Genomic DNA, 19,180 nt, shown 5'->3' on the forward strand with positions numbered 1-19,180 from the left:
ACAAATATATGCTCTAGAAACTGATACTATAAGCTTTAAACCACGAGTATTGGCCGAAGTTTTTATATCATTCCAATAATCAGATTCACCTACTTTTATTCTTTCTGAATTTCGTTCACGTTTATCGGTCTTGATTAATTGTGCTTTTGGTGAGTGGAAATCAGTGAATGATAAAAAAAGTGATAAACATTTGAATGCAGAACTTGCAATAATTTACTACATATTAAATTAATTTTCGATTCCAAAATTAGAGAAAACACATTCCATTTGATAATTTCTTATGCACAATTCCGAGGTGAGATTTATAATCTATTTTGTATTTTATTTGATTCCAATATTGAAAAGTTGCGAATGCTGGCAAGTGGTAACCAATGATTAGGTCCTCTCCGAAACACGGATCTAAACGAATCATGCGTACAACATTAAAAACATTTTGGATTTTTGGTTGTGAGTTATAATAAATACAAATAATTTACCGATTTATATGGTGGACCATTAATTGATCCGCAAACTGGACAGCTATTCGATCCATGATCACGCACAACGTACTTTCTAGTTTGATTCCGAGAATGGGCTGGATTATCACACCTATAATATTCTACTAATACTTCACGCATATTTGTTTTTAATCAAAGTTGTAGGAAAAAAAAATGGTAAGTGATTATTGGCAATGGTGAGTACTTGTGACACAAGTTGTGAGCACCGCGAATATTAAAACTCAATTAAAGGGCGGGTAATGGAGCAATAAACTGCAAGCAATATTTATATGACAATGCAACATTTCGTTCATTGATTTATGTTTTTTTTTATCAAAATAAACATCTACGCGAAATTAAACAATAATTTCCAATACAAAATTCAAACTCTTGATCGGATATAGCGGTATAATACCGGTAAGCAACATAAGATAAGCAAACGATATGAATCAGCAAATATCTTTATTCTTTATTAAAAACAGCGAACGAGATGGAGAGAATGAACACAATGAACTGCTCAACTTCAAGGCGACGTGAACAACGAATATAAGACAAAAATATCATTAAACGGAGACTAAATAAAGTGTATCTTCAAACTAGGGTTGTCGGATTTCATTTCTCAACTCAAATTGTGTATGCAAACATATTCGAGCAAAATACTTTGCAAATAAAGATTTCTTTAGTTGAACTGCATAAAATCCATGAATAGTTTTTATAACGATATCAATAAATTTTATTACACAGTGAATACGTAAAAACTACTAAATACACAAAATTGTACTTTTCTATGAAAAAGTACTTAAGTTCTGAGAGCTAGAGCAGTAGCTTATCTATTTTTGAATTTTCAACGAAATTTTGGGTCACATTTTAACACAAACTGGAGCACAATACAAAGATTTATTTGGATTTAACAGGTGATTTAATTTCTTTGGGCCTAACAGAGGAAAAATATTTGAAAGTAATGACAATTATTAAAAATATTATCGAACAATCCGTCAATGTTTCTTCCAAACTTCTCGTTTAGAGCCAATTCAAAAAGACTTTTACTACCCGTATTAGAAGAATTCACGCTTCGTGTACACTCGGCGCATCTTCGCTGCTTAGGCGAATATCAGCAGTAGAATTCACTGCGACATGGTCAAAAAACATCAAGCCATATCATCATTTAGCCATATGTAAATGTTTCATTCTCTTTTGTGCGAACTTTCTTTGACTGTGTATGACTGTGAGCAAACACATGCATTGGATGCAGCGATGATGTGCCGAGTATACACGAAGCGTGAATTCTTCTAATACGGGTAGTAAAAGTCTTTTTGAATTGGCTCTAAACGAGAAGTTTGGAAGAAACATTGACGGATTGTTCGATAATATTTTTAATAAAACAAATATAAATAAAAGCTTAAAGTTAGCATATACTGTAAAAATTGGCAAGTTTAAAGAGCAGAAAATGAAGAGCAATGAAACCAGCTTATGAAAACAAAATTGTCCATAACATTGAGATCGAAAAATTAAGGTAAGCCTTTTTTATATTTACCGGCAAAATCAAATGAACCGTTACTATGGCAACTCCAATTCGTTTCTATTGTTTATGTTTATTTTATATCAATAGTTAAAAGTAAGCCACAACACAGACGGTGAATATATTTTGAGAACCTAATTTAAAAGAACGATGAAATAAAATGGTTGATCATTTTAAAAATATCCGAAAATTTGATTTTCCATTGGATCGATTTGATAACGATCCATATTTAAAAAATCCATTGTTAAAATCTAAAATAAATGGCACAAAACGAAAGAAACGCCGTACCAAAATTGTAAGTTTGACAAATATTTATCGCAGCTATTATGATTTTTTATTGTTTGTTGATATTTTCAGGATCGTAAGAAGTTTTTATTTGATCCATTTCGTGCAATAAATGAAACATTTGAAAAATTACCAAAAATCTATTATATTCAACAAATCCGTGATGCTGTCGCCAGCACCCCAATACCCAATATGCCGCGACGCATTCGACGGAAAATCGTTAATTCAACGCAAAACAAATTGCGTACAAAGTACTCAAATGTAACAACAAACTACATGGCTGATGTTGAAAAACAGTATCTGGAAACGATAAAAGGCTTCAATGTAAGACGTTTCTTAAAAACGATTGAACACGGCCTTGAAAATGCAGACGATGAAAGGAATTCGTTTAAATTCAAACAGGCCGGACGAACCGACCATCACAAAAAGTTTTTACGATATCGAAAGCAACTAAAAGAGAACCTGTTCATTTCATATCCTTTCATTCGATTTATAGTGCATTCTTCGTATCAGAGTTTTCCACGCGTCCTAAATGACTACGGTAATTATAAGAAAACTAAAAGTGGCATTTGTATTTGGCTCATGTTGATTGAATTTGAGGGAGCGGCTCAACGTGATTTGGAGAATAAATCCATTTTCCTTCGAGAAGAATGGTATCCAAAAATTGTTCAAATCATGTTGAAACATTACCGAAAGCGTTCCTTTCCGCCGCATCAATGGCCAAAAATGTTGAACTGTGCCAAAGGTTTGATCAATCGACAAATTACCGAAGTGAAGACAAGGACCTTCGAACATATCTTTGATCTGCTGAAAAAACGCAAAAATATGCCTCCGATAAAGTTTTATGCCACATGCAGCAATGGGCGTATTGAGTTGCATCCGAGTTTTCGTGAATTACGAAATACATTTCATCGAATATTCAAAAATATTGCTGCCATAGCAACGAAATTCCCGCCATTGGAGCTGTTGATTGATCGTACCGCGTTCATAACAAACGAAACGTATTTGAAAGTTGAAATAGGGGAAATTGCATTCAATCAGCTGTTGAATCGGTTGGAAGTCACACTGGAACATGCGTATGCGCCAATTTTGAATTATGTCAAAACATTGGAAGACGAATATTATGATTTGTTTAGTGAAGAGACGCGATTCGATTTGGATGAATTCCTAAGCGAATCGCGACACATTGACAGTTACTTCGAGAAAATTGCGTTCTTTCGGCAATTTATCGAAAAATTACAGAAAACCGTGCAAAATAAAATCTTTGACATTGCTATTGTTAATCAGGGTAAAGCTTTGATTGGCCTACGAACGATTGCACAAGATTATATAAACGAAATCATTGATAAGATAGCAGACGATCATAAAAATGATTGTCAACGCATTTGTGATTGGTTTGCAAATGTTCAGAGGCGTGCATTGGAAGCGCCCAAATCAACCGAAACGTTGCTGGCAAATGGTGAATTTATGCTGCAAATGAAAAATAAAAAAATCGCCGAAATACGAGAACATATACAGAAAAATTTACAGGTAATCATTTTTCAAACAAACAATTTTGCGCATCTTTGTATTTAATGTGTCATATTTCAGACAAGCGGACGATTAATTGATTTGAGAGAGTTTGATGAAGAACATTTTAATTTGCAAATTGAAACGATTCACTGGTTGCATAAAATTCAAGACATTTTCGAGCAAAATTCATCACAATTTGAAATTTATAAAAATCAATTTGAAGAGCACTTGAATACGGTGACCAAAAAACTAACACAGAATATCGATGATCTAATTCCGAAATTGGCTATCATTGATGATATGTACGACACGAACAAACTGCACAATTACTACGCTACGCTCGAAGAGTATACGGAACAAATCAAATGCTTTGAGGATTATATTAAATGGATTAACAAAGAGGAAAAACTATTCAAATTGCCTGTTTCACAGTATCCAATTGTAGAATCACTTAAAAATTTTCTCACCCCATTTGCTGCTCTTATCAAGTACCTACCAAATTCATATTTTCTCTTTATTATGCGAACTTTCTCTAATAATTTGGTTTTTTTTAACAGACTTTGCATTGAATGGCTGCGTTACTACTACATTTGGATGGATGGACCGTTTGAGTATTTAGATCGAATGACCATTGAAAATCTTGTACAATCTTATACCAGAGAGTTTGAAGCCACACAAAAATACTATCGGAATCGCATCAAAGCCGATATGCTCGGCAATCCAGTGCTGAAATTTCGGGTAAATTTTTTTTAATGAGAAAAGGTCATATTTGACCATACTTTCTGAAATTCAAGTTTTAAAGAAGGGAAACCAAGAAGGGAGTAACTTTTATTCAAAAAGTATGGAAATTGCTTGATCTTAAAATCGAAATATGCAGTTTTGTGACAAAACTGTTGTCTTACCACAGCAAAGTGTATTTAAAAAACGATAAATTTTCAAAAGGGTCAAACTGAAGATCCCGATCCTGAGAAACACCCCGTCCCACTAAGATTATGCAGCAAGATGATTGAATGGATAAATGGTTTTCAAATCGGCGTCAGTATTGTGCAAATAATGTGTAATCCGGCATTAAGGGACCGCCACTGGGTGGAGATGTCCGAGATAGCAGGTAAAGATTTCTTTTAAATTTAAACCCGACCGAATGAAGTAATAAGTTGAAGAACTTCACAAAATCAGGTTTCGATTTGACACCTGATGCCGGAACGTCGTTGCGAAAGATTACAAAGTTTGGTATTGATCATTTGCTGCCCAGTTTTGAAATAATAAGCATCGGTGCCAACAAGGAATTGAAGTTGCAAATGGATTTGGCCGATATGTTTAAAGAATGGGAGACCATTGAATTCCCGATCACTGTTTACAACGACACCAATATTACAATTTTGGGAAACATCGAAGATATTCAAGTTAGTCTCGAAGATCATCTCACCACATTTTATTTCTTACTTCGTGAGTATAAGTGTGTTTGCTTTGTAGGTATTACTCGATGACCACATAATCCAGACACTCGCGATGCGCGGTTCCGCATTTGTCAAACCTTGTGAACGTAGTGTGCGAAATTGGTACGAAAAATTGTTACGAGTCTCTCATATATTCGACGAATGGTTAAAAGTTCAAACCAATTGGCTTTATTTGCTCCCAATTTTATCGTCCAAAGATATTTTGGTCGAAATGCCAAACGAAGAACGGTTGTTTTCTAGAGTTAATGAGATTTACTGCAAATACATCGAGGTAATTCCATTCGATGGAATATAAAAATATATGCTTAAAAACTAAATTCGATCTTTTTTTACAGATGGCAATTAAAGAACCGATTGTAATGAAAATGACTGAAGCCGAACATCTGTTGGAAGATTTGAAATCGGCCAATGAAATGCTGGATGAAATTAAAAGTGGAGTTAATGCATTTCTAGAACGAAAACGTTTATACTTTCCGCGATTTTTCTTCCTTTCCAATCACGAAATGTTGCAAATACTCTCGGAAACAAAGAATTCACAAAATATTCAGCCATTTTTGTGCAAATGTTTCAACGGCATCAATCAGTTGCAAATGGATGAATCTGGGAATATTGACGCAATGCTCAGTTCAGTTAACGAAAGTGTCAACTTTGTAAATCGTATTGTGATCTCAGAAACTGGTGGCAGTGTTGAAAAGTGGCTCTTAAGTGTTGAGAACGAAATGTATTTGGCTGTTCGCAATGAAATAATCAATAGTTATGCGGACTATGTAACGTCAGAGCGAATTGAATGGTCATTGAATTGGGCGCAAATGATCGTTCTGGTGGTGGCAAGCATATTTTGGTCGAGTGATGTCCATACATCACTTTTGCAACAAAATCGTGATCTGTTGAGTAACGTTCATTCCGAGCTGAATACGAATTTGGATGAAACCGTTGAAGCAATTCGATCGTCAGGAATTACAAACTTGAATCGAATGACATTGAAATCGCTTTGCATTCAGGACATTCATGCCAGAGATGTTACGCAAAAATTAATTGCAAATGCAAACAGTGACATCGATGACTTTGAATGGATTGCACAATTGCGATATTATTGGATCGACAAAGAAGTGACAATGAAATTACTGAATGCAACAATCTCTTATGGTTACGAATATTTGGGGAATTTTCAACGTGTTGTCATGACTCCGCTTACGGAGCGATGTTACCGTACAGTTTTATTGGCATATCAGCATCAATTGAATGCATCTATCGAGGGTCCCACTGCCACTGGCAAGTCAGAAACCATTAAGGACCTATCCAAAGCATTGGCAACTCAACTAAAAATATTCGACTGTACACCCGATCTGGACTTTCGATCGATTTCAAGGTTTTTAAAGGGTATGAGCGCCGTTTTCCTTTTCTCTGCAATAAGTATAATTCCCATTACATCAATCTAAGTGTTTCTTTTCCCGTTAAAAGGCATATCAATGAGCGGCGCGTGGATTTGCTTCGAAGATTTCAATCGCATTGAATTGAAAACAATTTCTGTAATTTCACAGCAAATTCGAACCATTCAAATGGCCATGCGAAAACAACAAGCCAATTGTAAATTTATGTTAGACGGAGTCGAATTGAAACTTAACACACAGTGTAACGTATGCATCATGTCAAATCCACTGGATATATCGCGGACAAAAATGTAAATATTTGCTGTGTGGTAATCATATAGCACAAGCAAAGCCAATTTTCTTTAAAACCACAATTTTCTTCCATTTTCCAGGCCAAATAATTTAAAAACACTCTTTCGTCCTGTTTCGATGATGCAGCCGGACGTGACTCAGATAACCGAAGTTTCACTCTTTGCAAATGGATACAAAAATGCAAAAATATTGGCCAAGAAAATAACCAAATTGTATAAAATATGTTCAAAGATACTACCATCTGAAGTTCATTATGATTTTGGTAAGGTTTTAAAGGAAATTCAAATTTTGTGCCAAAAAAAACATTTAATTTCCAATTTTTAGGTCTTCGAAGCTTAAAGATAGCTCTTAGAATTTCCGCCAATCGGATTTTGGCACAACCCGATGAAATTGAAGAGAATCTCATTTATCAATCATTGCTAGACGTCAATTTACCAAAAATCAATCCAAAAGATGTACCCCTCTTCAAAAGTATCGTCAGTGATTTATTTCCAAAGGCCATTTCCAGGGAAAGTAACACTTATGATTGGTTACGTGAAGCATATGAGCGAAAATGTAGCGATAATAATTATCAACCCGTTGAAGCACTATACCGAAAACTAATTGAAACCTATGAAATGAGTGTCTTTAGGCAGGGAGTCATGTTGTTGGGCAATCCACATACGGGAAAATCATTTGTGCTCAAAACGCTGATTGATGCAATCAAATTAAAACACCAACTTGATAACAATAACATGGACATTGGTATGTGTACGAAATAATTTATAAAGTATAATAATTTTTCAACCAATGTGTATTGTTTGTAGAATTTGTGAACCCAAGAGCCATCGATTTAAAACATTTATTTGGCGAATTCGATCCGATCAATATGGAATGGCAAGATGGTGTGGTTTCCTCAATTTTTCGTCGATTTGCTGATAATAAAGCCGACGACTTATTCAAATGGATAATATTCGATGGACCCATTTACTCGGAGTGGATTGAAAATTTAAACACGGTTCTAGACGATAATCGAAAGCTATGTCTGAGTTCGGGTGAAGTACTAAATTTGACAGACAACACATTGGTTTTATTTGAAGTCGGAAATTTGAACCTTGCATCACCATCGACGGTACACAATATATATTGTACTTGAAAGAAAGTCTTATTACACTGATTCATATCATTTAGATTTCACGCCTTGGGATCGTATACTTTGAACCGGATATATTGGATTGGAAAACTTTAGCAAAGGCCTGGATGAACTCTTGCAGTAAACAATGGATAAATGAGTGTAGATCGTTTTTAACAGACTTATTGGATTGGATACTACCCTTGGTATTGACTCTTTTTCCCAATTAAGAAAAATATTTCTAAAAAAAATCCCCATCATTCGACAGGTGGTAAATTACGTAATCGAATATGGAACGAATCTATTCGACCCTTTGAAATACAATTTGATAAATACAACCTTTGATATAATTCAAATGGTCATCGACGATGCAATCGAAATCAATCAAGATGATTATCAGAAATTCCTCATCACATGGATTCAGGCTGCCGTTGTCTTTGCATTCACTTGGGGAATTGGCGGAATTTTGAATGAAGAGTCACGGACAAAGTTTGACCAGTTCCATAAAAGGGTACGAACTACTTTGCGCTAAAAGAGACGTCGATAGAAAATTCATTTGGCAAAAAATGAATAAATAAAAAAAATAAATTTCAGATTTGGAGTGATCATGAAGAATATGCGCCGCCGACGAGTATTAAAAATCGTATTGATGTATCCATTCCCAGTGAAGGTTACCTGAATGATTACTACTATGTGTTCAAACAAAAGGGAACTTGGAAATTGTGGGCCGATTTGGTGCGACGTCAAGAGCCCGAAATAAATCAATATGGTGTTCAGGTGGCAACAGTCGACACAGCTCGATATTCCCATTTGGTGGAGATGCACATGAAGGTTAGATGTTGCTCGATGTTTCAAACAGTTTTTTTTGAAAATACATTTTCGTTTTCAGTATGGAAAAAATGTGTTATTAATTGGTCCGTCAGCCACTGGAAAAACATATATGATGCAAAATATGTTGCGAAGTAAAGTTGATTCGAAGAAGTTCACGCCCGGTTTCGTCACATTCAACAAACGTACAAAAGCCAGCGATGTGCACGAGGAATTGTTGAGCAAGTTGATTAAATTGAAGCGTGGTGTGTATGGTCCGCCCAAAGGTATGACCTGTGCTGTATTCATAGACGATTTGAATGTTCCGATCGATGAACATATTGGATCACATTCATCGATTGAATTACTGCGACAAATTTTCGACTATGGATACGTATTCGACTTGAAAAGTACATCGAAAATATTTCTAAGCAATACATTGATACTGGCTGCATGTGGAGTCGGAGGCCGATGTCAAGAGGTCAATAGTCGATTTTTGATCCACTTCAATTGCTTTTCGGTGAATGAATCCACCGAAGAGACACATGTACGCATTGCAAATGGCATTTTAATGAATGGCTATAAAAAAGGAGGTCATGCAGCTGATGTTATAGGGAGTGTAAATCAAATTGTGGCCGCGACCATGCATGTCTATGCGGCAATTGTTGAAAAATTAAAGCCAACACCGTCCAAACCACACTATCGATTTGATATGCGGGATATACTACGAGTGTGCAGTGGTTGCTCTTTGCTGCGCAAAGAATCGGTTGAAAATAAGAAAATGTTTGCCAAAATTTGGTTTCACGAATCATTGCGAGTTTTTCACGATCGTTTGATAGAGTCTGGTGAAAAAGATTGGATATTCAGCATTCTGGCCGATCAAATTAACGACACATGTGGCACATTCAAGGATAGCATGGAAATCATTTTTGAATCGTACACCAATGGAAATGGCATTGTATCGATTGAAAGTATCAAAAAATTGTCGTTCGGTTCGTATTTGGATGTTGAGTCATACATTTCAGTTCGAAAGTATGAAGAAATAACTAATTTCGATAAACTAACTGCAGTGGCTAATACCGCCCTAAATGAGTACAAAGAAAATGACAAGACTGAATTGAATGTGATTCTATTTACGTATGCTTTGGAGCATCTTAATCGAATTTGCCGAATAATTTCAATGCCGGGAGGAAGTGGATTGATTATCGGAAACATCGATTCGGGACGAAGATCATTGATACGCTTGGCATCGATGATATGCAAGCAAAAGCTATTTCAACTAAACACCATCGAAGATTATGGCATAAAAGCATGGCGTGAAGATATAAAATCGGCTTTAAAATCAGCCGGCGGAATGGGTCAACAAACCTGCCTGTATTTATCGGAGAGCCAATTAAAACATGATGCCTTTCTAATCGACGTCGAATATTTACTAAATTCTGGAAATGTGCCAAACTTATGGCCAATCGATGAGAAACAGGAGCTACTAGAAATGGTGCGACTTGTCGCACAGGGCGGAAATCGAAACATCGATATAAGTGCTGATGAGGTATTTACATTCTTTGTCAATCGTTGTCGCCAAAATCTGCACATTGTGCTCAGTTTCAATTCGGTCGGACCGAAATTGAGAAATTACATTCGACTCTATCCGACGCTAGTAAATTGTTGCACCATTGATTTCTTCGATAAATGGCCTGAAGAAGCCTTGGAAATGATTGCGTCAAAGTTTCTCTCAAATCTTGACTTATCCATGGAAATAATCGAAACAATAACCATTGCATGCAAATACATTCACACAACGGCTCAAGGCGCGGTAAATTCATATCGAGAAGAAACGGGCAACTGTTTCTATGTGTCATCAGCATCGTATTTGGAGTTGATGCGATGCTTTGCGCAGCTCTATATTAAAAAACAAACCGAGATCACAACGGCCAAATCGAGATACGAAAGTGGCTTGAATACACTTCAGATGGTAGTATCTCTGAACATATTTTTAATCAAAATTTGGTTATTGTCTTGGCTAATATTTTTACATTTTTGTTACAGGCGGCAAAAGCAGTGGAAAATATGCAAACCGAATTGAGTGAATTGGAACCGAAACTTCGTGCGATGGCTTTAGATTGTAAACAAATGACAACGGAGATTGAGCTGAAAACGATCGAAGCTAGTGTTGCAACAGAACAAGTGAAACGCGATGAACTGGTGGCGAATGAACAAGCAGCTGCCGCTGAATCCATGGAAGATGAATGCTCAAAGGATTTGGCTCAGGCTGTTCCTGTGCTTGAAGACGCATTGCAGGCACTTAACACATTGAAACCGGCTGACATTACTCTTGTGAAATCAATGAAAAATCCACCAAGTGCCGTTAAACTTGTTATGGCTGCAGTTTGTGTTATGAAGGGCGTGGCACCGGATCGAATCAATGATGCAGCTAGCGGTAAGACACTTTTGAATTGCACAAAGTTCGATGAATAAGCAAGAGAATTTGACTTTTTGATAGGTAAAAAAATCGTCGATTACTGGGGACCAAGCAAACGAATTCTCGGCGACATGGGCTTTCTGCAATCACTAAAGGATTATGACAAGGATGACATCAGTCCGGACATCATGAAGAAGATTCGCAAGGATTTTATACCGCACAAGGATTTTCAACCTCACATTGGTAAGCGTCAGTTTGATATTTTGGATAATATTCAATGTTAATGTACATTCATTCATTTAGTTGCCAAAGCCTCAAGTGCTGCAGAAGGATTATGTAAATGGATCAAAGCAATTGAGAATTTCGAATCGGTGAATACGGTGGTTTTGCCCAAAAAATTCAAATTAATGAATGCAAAAGAAAATTTAAAGGAGACGCGCAAATTTTTGGCAGAAAAACGAGCACTTGCCGCCGAATTAGAAGAAAAGGTGACAGGACTAAACGCCGAATTGGAAAGAACCAATTTGGAAAAGGAGCGGACCGAACGTGAAGTAGCAATGTGTGAGCAGAAATTACAGCGTGCTGAAGCGTTGATCGGTAGTTTGGGCCAAGAGAAAAGTCGATGGACTGAGAGGGCAGCTCTTTTGCAAAAATTTCTCGATCACCTTCCCGGTGATGTTTTGATTTCATGTGGCATTATCGCCTATCTCGGTGTCCTTCCAAAACATTATCGTGAAAATTCTATTCGAAAATGGCACGAATTTTGTGTATCAATCGATATTCCGTGTTCGGAGAAATTCAATTTGACATCATGTTTGGGGAAACGTGCACAAATCCAAGATTGGCACATGTTTGGATTGGCCGCCGATGAATTTTCGGTTGAAAATGGCATTCTGATGGCAAATTCTTGTCGACAATGTTTATTCCTTGATCCACAGCAACAAGCCAATAAATGGATCAAACAAATGGAAAGTGGAAAACACTTAAAAGTGGTTAAACAATCGGATCCATCATATTTCAATGTATTGCTGGATTGTATGCGAGACGGCCACCCAATTTTAATCGAAGACGTTGTTGAATCGTTGAATATTTGTCTGGAGCCAATTTTCAATTATCGCATATCAAAATGTATTGAAAATACAATTCGTCTAAATTCACGAACGACCATTAAAATTGCCAGCGGTTTTCGATTGTATTTGACGTCAATCGCAAAAACATTGAAATTCATGAGCGACTACAGCGGAAAATTGAATATAATCAATTTTATTTTTGCATCGAATGGTCTCGAAGAAAATTTACTGGATATTTTGGTGTTGAAAGAGAATCCATATTTGCGTGAGGAACGTGATGATTTGCTGCACAACAAGCTACGCGACAAGGCAAAAATAATTGAACATGAAAATGCCATTTTATCGGTGATCGCCGAAAGTGAGAGTGATATTCTGGAAGATGAGACGGCCATCAAAAAAATGGATGCTTCAAAACAACTTTATCTCGAAGTGATTCAGAAACAATCAATTTATATTGAGGCCGAACACAAAATCGAAACGTTTCGTGAAAGCTACCGACAGGTGGCGTCGTACGCAGCCAATCTGTACTGTTGTTTGGATCAATTGCGTTTCATAAATCCAATGTATGAATTCTCTTTGGATTGGTATCTGATGCTGTATAATACTTCTATCGAAAAAGCAAATCGATCAAGAGATCAACAGCGTCGAATTGATTTTTTAATAAAATCAATTACCAATCAGTTTTATAATAATATTTGTCGCTCCATTTTTAATGCCGACAAACTTTTATTCTCGTGGATATTTACGACCAAAGTGTTGATCACAAATGGTAAATTAAAAGAAGATCAATTGAACTTTTTTGTCAACGGTGACAATGGTTTTGTTGGTCCACTTGCCGAAAAACCAGAACACCATGAATGGATCACCGAAAAAATATGGTGCGATTTGCATAAGTTGGGTGAAGTGATTGAAAGAAATAATCTGCTTGAATTATTTGAAGCGCATATCGTTGAGTGGAAAGCATATTATTACGGAGATGATGATAAACCGCCATCGAATTTAGTTGATGGATTCTCATCATTTGAAAAGTTGTTGATATCGAAAATATTCCATCCGGAGCTCATAACGCAGGCGATGACTGATTTTATAGCCACTGAAATGGGTGCACAATTTGTCAGCCCGCCGATATTCGACATTCATAAATCTTTCGAAGAGTCAAATATTCTAACACCGTTGATTTTCATACTGTCGCCCGGTGTCGATCCAATCGACACACTTTGGATGTTTGCTGAACGTTTGGGTTATTCACAATCGATGCAAATGATTTCATTGGGCACTGCGCAAGGTGATCACACCGAAGCTGCACTGAACAAAGCTCAGAAACAAGGATCTTGGATTTGTCTTCAAAATTGTCATTTGAACACCGACTGGCTGACAAAACTTGAGATTATGTGGAAAAATATCAATTTTTATAATACCACACGTGAGTTAATTTTCAAAGAGATAAAATGAAATCAACATTCATTCAACCGTATTTTTCCTTTTCCAGCCTCGTTCCGGTTATGGATGACTAGTGAACCGACCACAACATTCCCGCTTAATCTCATTCAAAACAGTGTAAAAATGACCTATGAAAATCCAAAAGGCCTCAAAAACAGCCTACTCAATTCGTATCAAACAAAACTATTGAATAGCAAATTCTATGATAGTTGTCCGAAGCAAGACAAACTCTTCAAGCAAATGCTTTATTCGCTCACATTTTTCGATGCGATTGTAAATGAGCGAAAACATTATGGCAGCGTTGGATGGAATGTTGCGTATGAATTTGGCATCAGTGATTTTACACAATCGGCAAAACAATTGCAAATGTTTTTGGGCGATGGCAAATTCATTCCGTTTAAAACGCTTCACTACATAATCAGCGAATGCATTTACGGAGGTTTAATCGTTGATGAATACGATAAGCGTTTGTTGAAAACGCTTTTGAACGACGTATTCAATGGGAGAATACTCGAAGGGCCACCGTATAAAATCAGTTCACTTGACGTATATACGCTACCACTACGATATGAACATCGATTTGTTGTCAAATTCATCGAAGAAACCATTCCTGTGAAATCCAATTGTAGAGTTTATGGTCTTCATGAAAACTCCGACTTTATATTTAAATTAAAGACTTCAAATGCTTTGCTAACCAAAATGAAAATTGCCAATGATATTAAAACGACAAGTACATTGGACGAGGTTGAATTTTTAGTGAATCTTACCGACATAATTGCAAAACTACCACACCCAATTGACTGTAACAAACCAAATAGTTTTGAATTTTCCTACGAAAGATCATTGAACATTGTTTTGACTTCGGAATTGAAAATGTTCAATAAATTATTGAAAATCATTCGAAAAACATGCACAGAGCTACAACAAGCACTTCAAGGTTTGTTGGCGTTTATCTAGTTGCTTCATATAATTTCAAACAATTTTTTTTTCCTTCAAACAGGACACCTCACGTTAACACCCGAATTGGAATGTATTTTAGAAAGTCTTATGATCGACGAAATTCCGCATGAATGGCGAAAAATCTCCTATGCAAGTGAAAAGGGCGTGGCATCATATCTGATTGATTTTTGTAAACGATTGACATGGATTCAAAATTGGTGGTTGTCTGGTGATATGCTCAAATCATATTGGCTATCGGCGTTTTTTAGGCCATCCAGTTTTTTGACTGCCATTAAACTTGATTTTGCTCGTAAATACAGTGTGCCATTGGAAGAGATTACAATAGATTATACTGTTGTTAATAATGATAGGTATAACAGGGAGCACCTATTTACTTATTTTTTCGATCTAATTCACGGGATATTCAATACAGGAGTCTGGATGGTTCGAATGAAGGCTATTCCATATATAGCTTTTATTTGGAGTCAGCCCATTGGAATGGAAGTTTTATTGAAGAGCAAATGACTAACAAATCAATTGAACCATTCCCAATGATTCATCTTAAGGTGTCTGGTATTTTAATGAATTTCTTCTAAAGACTGATTTTTAATCTTAATTGGAAACTTCACAGCCGATTCAAATTAAGGAGTTCAGCGCTGGTAATCGCTATGAGTGTCCTGTCTACTATCATCTGAAACGAGGAATTTCCACAAATGGCGCCCTAATAACACGCATTTGGTTACCTGTCCAAGAAGGCACAAGCTTAGCGCACTGGATTAAACGAGGCGTTGCACTTGGCTTACACAATGGTTTTTGAATTGTGACATTTCCATTGTGGCCATATTTTTTTCGCAAAAAAAAAATCAAGCAAATTGAAAGGAATTTTCCAACCTACCTTAGATCCATCCGCATATTACTGAATTCCAGATATTTAGAAATAGAAATTTCTTTTTGAGATCCTTCCAAAGTAATTATAAAAATTATATGCGTAAAGCGCATTCCTAACAAAATCATTTTTTTATAAATGCCCAAACGATGCAATAAGTGGTATAAAACACTCAAAAATGAAATAAATATATATAATAAATATGTTTATACAGTATATTCTTGACAATGATCAAGATCAGTCTATTTTTATCTTTCGTTTCTTACATCGTCGGAATCATCATTCTATTTATCCCACTGAATGAATCGGTTGACTTTTTCACTAATCTAAATCAGTCATTTTCATATCGTGCCAGTGAATTTACGGTGACAAACTAAGCAGACTTAAATTTTAGTGAGTTTTCTATTGCTATAATAATATTTACGAAAATTCCGCAAAATTATCAAAATCTTTTGCTTACTTTAAAGGGAAGCTTTTTAAATTGTTTCTGTTAAAATGTGTGAAATACCAACAAACATAATGGAGTCAATAAGTGATCGAAAAAATACTAAAAGAAAATTTGAATGAAAACCTAATTGACGTTGAATTCGTACGAGAAATTACAGATTTTATATACTTATTGGTATCGAAACGAACAAATAAATTGCGAAAAAAAAATAATTTTTGATATTTATTATGATATAAGTGTTGTGGTTTATGTAATTTTTCTTATTATATCCACTGACAGCCTTTATCTCAATTGATTGTGCACAATGGGAGGAAATGACAGCAAATTTTAAAATTGGCGCGCTGTTTAGTTTCGATTTGAGTTGTAAAATTACATTGACGTCCCCTTTGAAATTCGGTGCGCCACCGTCGGCTCAAAGAGACTTGAAGTCTTCACATCCTCTCATTGATTTTGCATATTATTTTTAAATAAAAAACCCCAAGCAAATCTCAGCAAATCTTCAAAATGAATTTAAAACAATGCTGATGACGTTGTATTCTAATAATTTAGACGAAAAATCATTTTCACTTTCTCCGATTTCAACAGATTCGTTATACACAGAATAAACATTTTCTCTAATAAAACTCTTTCCACATCTATTTGTGGATATGATTTATTTATATTTTCTTTCGTATTTTATTTCCACGCGACCTTCAAAAAAACACTTGTTAACAATCATAAATTTGCTAGCCATTGACGTTGCTCACCAATACACATGAATCGCAGCATAATCTAATCCTTTTTTTTAAATCACAGAATTGTGAAGTTCAAGGCGTGCGAAATGAAATCTGCCACTGCACTAATTTTCTGTTTTGGCATTATTTTAAGCGGCGCACTTCCGCAAAATGGTAAATATTATGTGAGATATTGAAATTTCTTTTGATTAAATGTAATTTTGCACTATTTCCTTTGAACAGACCTATTACAAAAGTAAGTGAATTGCAAATTTTTCAGCAGTGCATATAATTTTTTAGATAAAAAGCACCAATTTATATTACAATATTTCTTATTTAATAACAATGTCAGCACTGCATCAACTTTGGGAGGTAGACTTTTTACAGCAATCAAAGAAGGTTAGTATTCATTTGCAAAATTTATATCAACCGTTATTGTTTGAGAATTTCAGTCAGATTTTAATACTTCAAACAGGAAGTGTCGATAAGGTTCAAAACATCATTGAAAACCGCGAAGTCGGCGATACAGTTAAAAATGGTGCATTAAATTGGGCTATTAAATTAGGTAACTTAAGATTTGACTAATTACATATTTCAATAGTAACAATAATGAGAGCATAACTAGGTCAACAGAAAATAGCTGAATTGCTGATGAATAAGGGAAGGGTGCATCCTTCTGACTCACATCTGACTCACGCGACTGAAAAAGGTGACACCAACATGGTCGAAACATTGCTTAAATATGGTGCCAATATCAATGGAAACAGTGAAAGACACAAAACAGTTTTGCAAACGGCTATTGAAGTCGGTAAGCTATCATGTATTTAACTAGCTTGTGACCACAATTGACATTGGAATTAAAATGAACCAAAAATAGGTAAAGATCAAGTTGCAAGTTTGTTGCTTGACAGAGGCGCAAATGTCAACATACCTGATAATGAAGGAAAGACTGCGGTAAGACGATAAATTAATTGAATTATTTAAATTCACACTGCAATTATGTTCTATAAGAGACTGTATAAAATGCAAAACTATAGCACAGCTAGCGCCACTACGGACAACTATGGAGTTCTAGTCAGTTGTTTGTAACTGAGCAAAAGTCTTTTCACTAGTTGGCGGCAACTTAGTATAGATTACATTGAATTCCGTCGTGGCGCTAGCTGTGTGACACTTTGAGCATAATTTCGGTACGTTTAAATTATTTATAAATAAATAATTTTTTTTATTTTTAAAAAAGCTCCACTATGCTGCTGAATTTGGTAAATGTGAAATTAATTACCGCAAATAATGGAAAATCATAAAATCGATTACATTTTTTATGAAATCAAAATTAGGTAAAGAGCAAATTGCTGAGGCTATAATTAAAAAAGGAGCTGACGTTAATGTTTTAGATAATGTGAAAAAATCGGCACTCCACTATGCTGCTCAAACGGGTATGAACTGTAATGTAGGTTCAAATAAATCGTCAAATTGATAAATTCGATTGTTTTTTTTTCTACCAAGGGTTTGAAAAAGTCACTGATGTACTACTCCAAAACAAGGCGAATCCCAATGAAGGTTAGTTTCCATTCGTCAACATTTATATCAATATTTGTTGTTTCAGCCACATTTTACTACTTTAAACACAGCAAATAAGAATGGGTTGACACCGCTTCATTTTGCATCACTCAATGGTGAGAACTATGAATACTTGGCTAGTTTTTAAAAAATGGCCCAAAAGCGTGAAATGATTGATTTAAACTTATTATTCAGGTTCCAGAAATATAGCAGAAAACCTAATCAATCATGGCGGAGATGTGAATAAAGAAGATGAGTTGGGAAAGACTCCTTTTTACTATGCTGTTGGAGATGCTGGTGATAAATTGCAAGAAACAATCAGTGATGGTTTTTTCCTATCTGAATAGCGCTAGCTATTTGCAGCGCCTGTACAGCATTTCTGCCCAGATGCTGAATCGTAGCGGTTGCCGCACGCGCAACACACTTCGTTTGTACCACACAGAGCATATACGTTCGCGTTCATTCTCTGTTCGACATGCGTTTGTATACTGACTATTGTATTAGTGTATCATACTCTGTGAGCTCACGCTGCGAATAGCTAGCGCTATTCAGATAGGAAAAAACCATCACTGGAAACAATTTATATTTTCGATCTGTCATTGTAAATTTTTATTTGTAGCAAAGGCCAAAATTGTTGACTTGCTTATTCACAAAGGAGCGGATGTTACTCATGAAGATTATCAGGGAAGAACAGGTAATTCAATACTCCGAATAAAAACGAACTATTTTCAATGAATGTTGAATCTTATTACTTTTCATGCTTTTCTTCAACAGCTCTTCATAGAGCGGCAGAGTTTGGTATAAGACTCATCGTGATTTTTTTTTAAAGAAATACTTTAAATGGGTTGACTTAAAATCT

General features: G+C 35.7%; 2 protein-coding genes across 2 annotated transcripts; both read left to right on the plus strand.

Moving 5' to 3' along the window:
* Positions 1–2,255: 2,255 nt before the first annotated feature.
* LOC116343461 (dynein heavy chain 12, axonemal) lies at positions 2,256–15,534 on the plus strand. Its single transcript, XM_031771511.1, has 23 exons — positions 2,256–2,279; positions 2,353–3,810; positions 3,871–4,280; positions 4,350–4,530; positions 4,735–4,900; positions 4,969–5,195; positions 5,266–5,520; positions 5,585–6,629; positions 6,711–6,930; positions 7,012–7,193; positions 7,256–7,675; positions 7,738–8,042; positions 8,311–8,553; positions 8,637–8,873; positions 8,932–10,821; positions 10,896–11,286; positions 11,350–11,511; positions 11,572–12,981; positions 13,093–13,761; positions 13,828–14,715; positions 14,779–15,088; positions 15,151–15,283; positions 15,349–15,534. Exons 1-23 carry the CDS (start codon positions 2,256–2,258, stop codon positions 15,532–15,534), a joined length of 11,412 nt encoding a protein of 3,803 aa, XP_031627371.1.
* A 359-nt stretch (positions 15,535–15,893) lies between these two features.
* LOC116343380 (putative ankyrin repeat protein RF_0381) lies at positions 15,894–19,180 on the plus strand. Its single transcript, XM_031771404.1, has 14 exons — positions 15,894–15,996; positions 16,847–16,938; positions 17,008–17,020; positions 17,117–17,163; positions 17,240–17,329; positions 17,390–17,572; positions 17,642–17,718; positions 18,002–18,023; positions 18,099–18,197; positions 18,268–18,321; positions 18,393–18,437; positions 18,517–18,618; positions 18,941–19,015; positions 19,096–19,180. The coding sequence occupies exons 2-14, from the start codon at positions 16,872–16,874 to the stop codon at positions 19,146–19,148; spliced, it is 927 nt and encodes a 308-aa protein (XP_031627264.1). The 5' UTR covers positions 15,894–15,996; positions 16,847–16,871; the 3' UTR covers positions 19,149–19,180.

Source organism: Contarinia nasturtii, unplaced genomic scaffold, assembly GCF_009176525.2.
Source record: "Contarinia nasturtii isolate CC-2019 unplaced genomic scaffold, AAFC_CNas_1.1 Cnas_scaffold_993, whole genome shotgun sequence".
Lineage (NCBI taxonomy): Eukaryota > Metazoa > Arthropoda > Insecta > Diptera > Cecidomyiidae > Contarinia > Contarinia nasturtii.

What these genes read in the sequence shown, in the direction of transcription:
- LOC116343380 (XM_031771404.1), top strand. Translation starts at nt 16,872, where the DNA reads ATGAAATCTGCCACTGCACTAATTTTCTGTTTTGGCATTATTTTAAGC. An exon ending in AAATTGGGCTATTAAATTAG is followed by an intron (nt 17,330 to 17,389) that starts GTAACTTAAGAT and finishes GAGCATAACTAG; the next exon opens with GTCAACAGAAAATAGCTGAA. An exon ending in CTATGCTGTTGGAGATGCTG is followed by an intron (nt 18,619 to 18,940) that starts GTGATAAATTGC and finishes TTTTATTTGTAG; the next exon opens with CAAAGGCCAAAATTGTTGAC.
- LOC116343461 (XM_031771511.1), top strand. Translation starts at nt 2,256, where the DNA reads ATGGCACAAAACGAAAGAAACGCC. An exon ending in TTGACCAGTTCCATAAAAGG is followed by an intron (nt 8,554 to 8,636) that starts GTACGAACTACT and finishes AATAAATTTCAG; the next exon opens with ATTTGGAGTGATCATGAAGA. An exon ending in TCGATCAAGAGATCAACAGC is followed by an intron (nt 12,982 to 13,092) that starts GTCGAATTGATT and finishes TTACGACCAAAG; the next exon opens with TGTTGATCACAAATGGTAAA.